This window comes from Triticum dicoccoides, chromosome 3A (genome assembly GCF_002162155.2).
Source record: "Triticum dicoccoides isolate Atlit2015 ecotype Zavitan chromosome 3A, WEW_v2.0, whole genome shotgun sequence".
NCBI lineage: Eukaryota > Viridiplantae > Streptophyta > Magnoliopsida > Poales > Poaceae > Triticum > Triticum dicoccoides.
In genome coordinates, this window is record NC_041384.1 from 61,543,938 (window position 1) to 61,554,386 (window position 10,449).

General features: G+C 46.5%; 1 protein-coding gene across 1 annotated transcript; it reads left to right on the top strand.

The window, feature by feature from the left end:
• Positions 1–8,266: 8,266 nt before the first annotated feature.
• LOC119267135 (lecithin-cholesterol acyltransferase-like 1) lies at positions 8,267–10,064 on the top strand. The gene is made up of 2 exons (XM_037548461.1): positions 8,267–8,723; positions 8,807–10,064. The coding sequence occupies exons 1-2, from the start codon at positions 8,356–8,358 to the stop codon at positions 9,681–9,683; spliced, it is 1,245 nt and encodes a 414-aa protein (XP_037404358.1). The 5' UTR covers positions 8,267–8,355; the 3' UTR covers positions 9,684–10,064.
• Positions 10,065–10,449: the final 385 nt, after the last annotated feature.

Here is a 10,449-nt window from a genome sequence, read left to right on the forward strand (position 1 = left end):
GAGGGGGGCTGGATCCAGCCGAATCGCCCCGCCGCCACCCTCCTTGGAGCCGGCACGGGCTTCGCCGGCCGCTCCTCCGGTGGCGGCGAGGTGGGGAGCAAGGCGGGAAGGGGACGGCGGCGCTCGATCTAGGGTTCCCCCGCCGCCGCCAGGAGGGCGACGCGGGGGACGCGGGGGGTTCTCCAAATCTCACGAATATAGTAGAGACTTAGATTTAGCAAGCCCGATTGATTAATCGCCATGGAATCTGGCATGAACCGCCCATGAGCAAGCATGTTCTGATCTCGCTTGACAAGGTGAATTTCCTACGAAGAGAAGACCTTCAGAATTCTTTAACCAGGCAGGCTAGGACAGTGCGTCAGGAACCAGATCCTTTGCCAGTACTGAACAACCAATCTCCTGGATAACGGGCCCCCTGTACATGGTCGACAGCGTATTCAGCCCCACCAGAGCAGCAACAGCTTCAGCCTCCTCGACATCGCACGAATTTAGGCTTCGACAGAATGAAAAGAAGGGCTGCTGACCCCTGTGGCCTCTCGCAGCTGCTCCCACCCAGCTCTGTCCCGTCTCCACCAAGAACGATGCATCGGAGCTCAGTTTTACCAGACCGACAGGAGGCGCAGCCCACTCAGTTTCATCAGGCAATCTTCCACTCGCTGCATCTGAGACAATGCAGGCTCTCATAGGGGAGTCCGCGCACAAGGGTTCAGGTTCTGATGGAGTCGGTGCAACCGCAATCTTCCCAACTGATCTGTCAGGGCCACGGTTATGTAACTCAAGCTCAAACTGCGTGAGAAAGGCCACAGATCACTTGATTGTTTCTTTGCCAGGATTGTGAACACAATCATATCTTAAGAACCAGCACCACCACAGCAGCAATGAAAGGATCCGCGTCCGAGTTACAGAGTTACATGGATCCAATAAGTTCTGAAGCCAATCCACTCCCGTGTTCCGGAATTTGTCTTGCCCCGGCAGCAACCATGAACTTCTGATCTCATGTCTTAAGGCTACATTTTTTGTGCAAGCGATCATGGCATGAAACCCATCCTCTTAATCACATTCACACAAATTGCAAACACTATCAATTTCCAAAGTCCGCTTCCATTTATTCTTCTTTTGTCGCCACGGTCCCAGTGGCCACTCTCAACCAATTTTTTTGATTTTCTCCGGAACTTTCGCCTTCCAAATTAGTATATCCCACATTCTACGATCATCGGTATCATTGGAGGATGCTAGATACGTTTTGTCTTTGGATATTAGAAGCCAATCCATATTCCCGCAAAAAAAAGGAAGCCAATCCGTATGCGCTCCTGACCGTAAATATACCAGACTTCTCAAAATGACAAGCCAAACAAAAACAATCCTCAACATCCGAAGACAGTAGTTTGATATTGCATATTGCTTCAGCGTCAAAAGGATAGAAAAGTCAGCGGATTAAATCAGTGTTCCATTCTCTCTTACCCGCTTCCATCAGTTGGTTGACCCAACGAAGTCTAGATCTTTTGATAAAATTTGCTGATTTGAGCCCCTCTTTTCTAGGAATCCATTGGTCTCTCTGAATTTGGATGCTTTTACCATCTCCAAATCAGACCCTTCTTAAGCAACTCAAGCCCAAACCCGATATCCCACCAAACAGAGATGCATCCGAAGCAAAAACTGTGTCCAAGAGCCCACCATTTGGATAATACTTTGATTTCAACACTAGCACACAGGCTATCCAGTTGCTGCTGCAATCTCCAACTCTACCTGGCTAAGAGAACTTGATTAAAGAGCACCATATCTCGAAAACCAATACCTCCCACACGTTTAGATTTGACCATTTGCTCGCCAAAAGTCTCTAATAAGTTTTCCATACTTTTCGCAGAAATTCTGTGTCATCTTGAGAGCTCCCATAGGATAGGTTGGAAGGACTTGCACCACTGCTTTGACATGTATTTCTTTGGCCGCATGAGACATGTACTTTTCTGAGCAGTGGGTACTTTTCTGTGCAATACCCCGTTATCATGGTACAGTACATACATGATTTCATCCAAAAAGAATAAATCGAAACTCACACATACATGCATACTAATAGTTTGTGAGTCGTTTGCTGCCTCGCAAACCATCAACACCACATTGTTCTGAATTTGCCTTACAATGGCAGATGGTGTGACTTCTTTTCCTGAGACCTTCTATCTCTTATCGGGTCAGCAACGTGGAAGATGTCCCCTTGCTGATCCGATAATGGTCTGATTATAATCTTACTACTATAATCATGCCTCAGGTGACCCAGCTGCATCCAGGCATGTGAACAGCACTCTTCACGTCCCCTGACGGTGCTGCATTAATCTCGCTTCCTTCCCCGCAACCGAGCACCAACCTCTCATAATTTCCACTACCATCGGGTTGCAGAGCTTTCAGTTGCTGCGCCGCGATGCTCCCCACCGAGCTGTCCTTATGAGCCAAACAAGAATGCAAAAGGGTAGACCACGCCAACACATTTGGCGGGAGCAGCATGTTCTGAAGCAGGGCATGCGCCTCTTCCAGCCTCCCTGTGCGACCGAGGAGATCGATGACACTGATGTAGTGGTCAAGTGTCCGCTCCACTCCATACTTTTCAGTCATGGAGTTGAAATAACCTAGGCCCTCGGGGACCAATCCAGCACGGCTGCATGATGTCAGTATGGCGATGAAGATGTTGCCAGTGTAAATTTTCAGCTCAAGAGCACGCTCTGCGGCCACGAGTGCTTGCTTGCCTAGACCATTCTAGCCAAGCCCCTGTATCACTGAGTTCCATGATCCGGTGTCTCTTACTCTTGTTTCATCAAACACCTGCTGCAGATCCCGTGTCATGCCACAGCTGCTGTACATGCTGATCAGAGAATTGCAGAGGAAGGCACTGCTGCTGCGACAAAGACTGTTCTTCACCGTGCGTGCATGGACTTGCCTCCCCAAAACAAGCAACGCCAGCACCGAGCAGACCTGCAGAGCAGTTGTGTATGTGGAAACGCATGGCTTGACATTGCCTTCCAGTCCCACCAAATGGACGGAGATGCGGAGTGCGTCTTCTCCACGGCGGTTCTCCAACAAGCAGGACATTATGATGTTCCATGAGAATGAATCCTTGTTACTCATAGATGTGGAGAGCTCAAGAGCCTTGCTGTCGAGCTTATGCCATGAGTATCCACTCATCATGGTGTTCCATGAAGAGATGTCCTTGTACCGCATCCCATGGAAGACCTTCTCGGCGTCAGACAGTGCACCCAGTTTTGCATGCACATCCATCGATCAACGCATTCCAAGCAAAGATGCAATCTTTGCTCCCTTGGTCCAAGAGCTTGACGATGAGCGAATGGAGCTGTGCCGCCATGGACAGCGACCCGAGGGCAACACAGGCGTTGAGCAACGAGCTGAAGAAGTGGGCGTTGGGCAGAACCTTGCGCGCAAAGAGCTCACCGTAGAGGACTGCAAAAAGCTCAACAGCTCTATCGGGCTCACCATTGTGGACATGGCACGACAGCATGGCCGTCCAGGTGAACACATTATGCCCATCCAGTGGTAGCTGGTCGAAGAGACACGCGCCGTGGTGATTGCCCTGGCATGGGACAGGCCCCCGATCATGGTGGTGTATGAGGCCGCGTTCTTCTTGGGCATCTCACTGAAGAAGTACGGCCGGCGTCGACGAGCGCGGCGTTCCAGGCCACCTGGTTCTTGCTAGGCATTGCGTCGAACAAGTCGAGGGCCCTCTCTGCTTGACCGGATTTGCCGGCATCGTTGAGCACGACTTCAAGGCCGGAGGAGATGGAGGGGGAAGCCCCCGAGCGGCTCTAGCGAGCGTCCGCGACGCCGTGCGCCGCCGTCGCTCTTACAAACGTAGTAGCGTCCCTCGCGCCACGCAAAGGATTGGCTCATAGCAGTGTCAAGATCACAGAAAGTTTGGGGGATAGGGAGCACAGAAAGCTTGTCGCTGCATCTGTGCTTGACCAGGAATATACGAGTGAGCCTATGCGTCGCTTAGAATTTGTGGCACATCCCGTAAAAGTTCGTCTTATAAAATAGTGAGCCTGTGCTAAGCGTGGGTTGACGCTTACGGTGACTGATAGCTGGTTAGACTCTACTCCAAGCTTCCTGATCAGTAGCGTGTTGACGGACTGCTCGGCGAATGCTTTCGTTGAATAAAGCTCTCACAAGTTCCCTGCAAAAATAAAAGTTTTACGGAATATTCTTAACATGTATTTACAATGTTTTTATAGGTTGACGTGTGTCGACAAAATAGATCCCGTATAGCCGGTGACGCCGGCTACGAGGAGAGCGGTTGGGGCCGAAATTTTCTCCCACCAAGTCATCCAATGGATAGAGGAAATTATAAAATGAGGAGAGAAAACTGAAATTATGGTGGCCAGAGGACGGACCATTTTACGGGACCTAGTTTGTACTTCCTCCGTTCAGAATTACTTGTCGCAGAAATGGATATATCTAGACATTTCTGCGGTAAGTAATTCCGAACGGAGGGAGTACGTTTTATCGTGCAGTCCTGTAAAATGGTGGTTATTTTACACTTCCGCTCTGCTAGAAATGCTCTTAGTGCGAGCTGGAAGGCAGTCGCATCAAGGATGCATATAATGGGCCAGCCCAGAAGCGAGTCGATCGCTTCTTCCAATTTCCGTTCCTTCGTTCTTCTTTTTCCATTTAAATTTGTTTATATTTCAAAAAATATTTTAAATACAAGCATTCCAAAACTTAAACATATTGAAATTTTCTTGAAAATGTTAACGCAATGTTAAAAATTTGTTAGCGTCAATTCAAAAAATGTAGAGATATTAAAAAAACCAAACACATACCCACAAATAAAAGTTCAAACACATACATTTGAAATGTTAATCATGATTTTTGTAAATGTGCATAAATAAATGTTCCAGATGTATACAAAGAAGGTACAACATGTATGAAAAAATAGACATTGAAAACATGTATTTAAAAATGTTAAACATGTACTCCCTCCGTTTCTAAATGTAAATCTTTGTAGAGATTCCATTATGAACCACATACGGATGTATATAGATGCATTTTATAGTGTAGATTCACTTATTTTGCTCCGTATGTGGTCCATAGTGAAATCTCTCCAAAGACTTATATTTAGGAACAGAGGGAGTATAAAAAATGTTCCTAGTGCATGAAAAAATGTACAAGGTGTATGAAAAACAAGTAGACATAAAAACTTCAAAAAACGTTGATCATGCATTTGAAAAATGTTAAACATGTATATTAAAAATTTCTTGATGTATAAGAAAAATGTACAACATGTATGATAAAATGTTTACCTCAAAATATATTTTTGAAAAAATGTTATATATGAAAAATGTTAAAGGGATATAAAAAATGTTTATATGTATACCAAAATGTGTAATGTGTATGAACGATAAAATACACATCAACACATATGTTTGGGAAAATGTTAATAAGATATTTAGAAAATGTTCAACGTGTACACAAAAAATGTTCAGATGTATATGAAAAATGTTTCATGTGTTCAGAAAATGTTGATCCTCTATAAAATAATGTTCCTTTTCTATATGAAAAGGGAAAGAAAAAACCAACACAAAACCAAAAGGAAAAAAAAGGAAAAATAAAAACCAAAGAAAATGAATGCAAAAGAATGAAAACAATGAAAACCAAAAAAACACAAAGAAAAACAAAAAAACAAGAAAGTAACGAAGAAAAGCAAAGTAATAGAAAAAGAAAAAACCCAACAAAACAAAGAAAATCTAAGAAACACAAAGAAAATGGGAAAGAAAAGAAAAAAAATAGTGAAAATTGAGAAAGAGACAGAGAACACTGATGAAAAACGAAGAAAACAGGAAAAACCAAAGAAAACAAGGGGAAAAGAAAGAAAACTGAAAGGAAGAACAAAAAAATGAAAAAATGAAACAAAGAAAACCGTAGTAGCGAGCACACCAAACAACGAGCGAGCAAGCGTGAAGAAACGTTAGAAATGGGCCAGCCCAGTATTGTAAAGGAACCGAAATGGGAAAGCAACCATGGGTACTCATCCGAAATACTCGTAAGACTTACATTAGATCTACACAATAGATATGCATCGATATCAAAGGAAAGGGGTAGTATATGTGGACTATACTGCAGAAATGCCAGAACAAGGGGGAGAAATTTATCCTATCGAAGACTACATCTTCTTGCAGCCATCATTTTGTAGCAGTAGAAGAGCGGAGTATTATATGGTATCATCTTGTACATATGTACATCAATAATACCGCTCGGTGCTCCTCTCCTCGTCCCCCTGAGAGAAAGCGATCACCGGATGTATTTTTCTGTTATCTAGGTGTGTTTTAATAAGTATCCGGTTTTAGTTGTAAGAGGTCGAGATACAACTTCAAGTTATCCTGTTACCTCAACTACTCTGCCCTCCAGGACACTAGCAACGTGTCGTGCTTCGCCTCTACATCAACTACTCTGCCCTCCAGGACCCTGGCAACGTGTCGTGCTTCGTGGAACAAATGAGCTCCGTGTATGACCCCACCGCCGTGCGCCCCCTTCTTCGGCTCCACCCAAGCCTTCCACTATCCCGATCCAGATCGCAATAAGTAGCAATCAATTATTTCTGAATAAACTCGGCTGAAATTTCTCAGTTTTCCTCATGAGCTGGTGATATCAAATCAAAAAAAATGCTCAGGAACTTCTCCTACATGAGCACGTTGGTGGAGAGGCTAGAAAGGATGGGGGTACCGCGATGGCGAGACCATGTTCGACGCGCCCTACGACTTCCAGTACGTTGTCACGCCGGTGGGGCGCCCGTAGAAGGTCGGCAACACCTTCTTCTAGGCGCTCAAGGGCCTCGTCGAGAGGGTGAGCGGGCTTAACGGCGGCAGGCCGGTGGTGCTCGCCACCCACAGCTTCGGCCTGGCGCCAGTGGTTCGTGCCCACGGCCGCCCAGTGGGGCGGCATCGTCCTGGGGATATGACATCAGAGGATCTCTAGGGGGGAAAAATCCAATTTTTGAGGAAGGTTCAACTTTTTTTTGAGCACTAATTTTATCTTTTCGACCCCGAGCTCCCCCAATGTCATATTGTTATGAATGTTTGCACGCACATAGAAAACTGGTTAATGTTTGATGTAAAAAAAATCAGTTATATATATATATATTTCAAATTTATTGTTCACCCAGCATGATATGAGCTCGTGTCCAGTTATGGATTTCCACGTCAGAGGCTGCTTTTTGTTGTGTTGGAACGGTTATTCCCTCTAGTGTCTTCTAATGTGTGCTACGTGTGTTGCAAACTATGGTAGTAAGAAGACCGAAACAGCCAATGGAGGCCGAGCGGTTTCAAATATAATTTTCTAAAGGAATTTATTTTTTCGGGAAGACACGCGCGCGCGCACACACACTTCCTCATCCAATTTTTCACATGTTCGTGCGGAGCATATACTCCCTCCGTTTCTAAAAAGACAAATATTTAGGAACTGAGGAAGTATAAGTTTCTATGGATTTATTTTTTATTTTTTTATAACTATTAAATATAATTTTCGATCTTTTTTTAAAAGGCTCCATAAAGCCCGTCCTGCAAATATTCACACGCATGTATCATACTCTTGATCTCGAAAAAAAATTAGGATACTCCTTTTTTAAAAGAAAGTACTATCTCAGTTCAGGTTTATTTGTCCTCTTTTATTTTGTGTCGGACTTTGATGTTAGATTTAACTAGCAAAATATATGTTATATACCACAAAAATAATATCATTGCAAACTTCTTTCAAATACAAACCCATCAATATGATTTTTATGGGATACGATTTATATTTTAGCGGTCAAATATGTGATCAAACTTTGACACAAAATATAAAATGAACCAATAAATCAGGACGGAGGTAGTATCCACTGATCCATGTTAAAAAAGAAAAGGCTCAAATGGTACGATCCCTCCGTCACTTCATAATGAAGTCTTCACGAAATCCTCGAAAATGATTCTGTGCACACATCCGCGTGGTCAATATTTCAAGTGTCAAACGCTGCCTTCTATTCAAACATAAAAAACATGGACGTGTCCAAAGGACCTTGGTACCATGCCTAGTCTTCCTTGTTTAGAGGAGAATCAAAGAATTACTAGTGATTTTCCTAAGCAGACGTTCACATCCGGTGCCCCTTGGGTCTCACAAGCAAAATGTCAAGAACTACTACTGTACTTTAATCCACATGGACCAACTGATGCGCATTGTGGATAGGAGCGACATGGGATGCTTCGTGTATAAAATGTGAATTGGTCGCAAGCCCCCAATCAACACCCATCTCGCCTACCACCATCTGCAGATTGGACAAAAGGAGTACGACTCTGAATTAACTTTGATCATTCCATCGGCCCATCCATGGCGACCCCGTTGCTTCTTGCGCAGTTACTACTGGCAGTGGCACTAGCAGCGGTGCAAGCGGCGCCGCGCTTGCACCCCGTCGTCCTGGTGCCGGGCTACGCCACCAACGAGCTGGACGCGCGGCTCACCAAGCTCTACCGGCCGTCGTCGCCGGGCTGCGGGGCGCGCAAGGAGGAGGGGTGGTTCCGCCTCTACCTCAACTATTCCGCCCTCCAGGACCCCGGCAACGTGCCGTGCTTCGCGGAGCAGATGAGCTCCGTGTACGACCCCGCCGCCGACGACTACTCCAATGTCCCCGGCGTGGAGACGCGCGTCCCCTTCTTCGGCTCCACCCAAGCCTTCCGCTACCCCGATCCTGACCGCAAGTAAGTACTAGCTATCGGTTGCTCAATCGTGTCGTGCCCATAATTATGAATCAGAACCGGCTGAAATTTCTCGATTTTTCAAGGAATTTCTCCTACATGAGCACGTTTATCGAGCGGTTGGAGAAGATGGGGTACCGCGACGGCGAGACCATGTTCGGCGCGCCCTACGACTTCCGGTACGCCGTCGCGCCGGTGGGGCACCCGTCCAGGGTGGGCGACGCCTTCTTCCGGGCGCTCAAGGGCCTCGTCGAGAGGGCGAGCGGGCTTAACGGCGGCATGCCGGTGGTGATCGCCACCTACAGCGCCGGCGGCCCGCTGGCGCACCAGTTCCTCGTCCGCCAGCCGCTGGCCTGGCGCCAGCGGTTCGTGCGGCGGTTCGTGCCCATCGCCGCCCCGTGGGGCGGCATCGTCCTGGGGATGCTGACGCTCGTCTCCGGGAACAACATGGGCCTGCCGTTCGTCGAGCCGCGCGCGCTGCTGCGGCAAGGCAGGAGCCTGCAGAGCAGCCTATGGATACTGCCCAGCCCGGCCGCCTTCGGCACCGCGACGCCGTTGGCTACCACGAAGAGCAGGAACTACTCGGCCGGCGACGTGGCGGACTACCTCGTCGCCATCGGGTTTGGCGAGGCCGTCAGGCCGTACAAGTCCCGCGTGCTGCCGCTGTTTGGCGGGGAGCTGCCGCATCCCGGGGTGCCGGTGACCTCCGTCATCGGGGTCGGGGTGGGGACAACTGAAAGGATAGTGTATCCCGGGGATGACTTCGACGCGACGCCGTCTGTGGTCGCCGGAGACGGCGACGGGGTGGTGAACCTGGCGAGCGCCATGGCGGTGGAGACGCCGTGGAGCCGCCGTGGTGGGGATTTTAGGATGGTCAAGGTGCTCAACATGTCTCATAATGCCCTTGTGGTGGATGATCGAGCGCTTGAGATCATCATGCGAGAGATTCAACGGGCTGATTAGGTAATCGGTTTTGCTACAACTCAGCTCAGTTGTAGTTATGGTCTCATTCACCTGGACAGCCGTTGGATCAAAAGCATTCTGACATTCGTGTGTTGTTGTGTCCTTGTTCAATCGTTCACCGTGCAGCGGTCTTGTTAATGGGCCTTTTTCGCGAGCTTTTGCTCGTTGGTTCGATGCTACCAGCTGCTTTATCCCTGGGTCGTCATGTTTGATTTGACCAGCCTGATGGTCTTTCTTTCATTCATGTAAATATTCTGACGGTTCAATAAAAAGTTTCGGAGTTTGTAAAAAAAAACCAGCTACTGTTTTCTATTTTTCTTCTACAGGATGCTACTTCACATTGTGAACGCGATACTTTTTGTACTGTTTAATTTGGACATTGGTACACTCTTTCAAGCTTCATGCTTTAAAAGTCCACATACAATCAGTTTTATTATTATATTTTTATCTTTTTCTCATTCTTGATTTTTTTTCTTTTTTGTTGTTGTTGTTCTTCATTTTTTTGCTATTTTTTTCTATTTTCATGGGACAAGGTGGGTCTCAACTAGGCTTCTTTCACGCCATTAGTCGTAGATCAAATTATGTTGTGATTCTATAAAAGCGGGTTCGCAACTGCATGTTTTTAAGACGTGCAACAACTTTATGTTTTTAAGGTGGATCGTAACTTATGACACACTCGTTTATAATTGTGCACTAATCATACACGCATCACGCATCATTCTAGATTAGACAGAGAATATGGTTGACTTTGATCTATGTCATGATA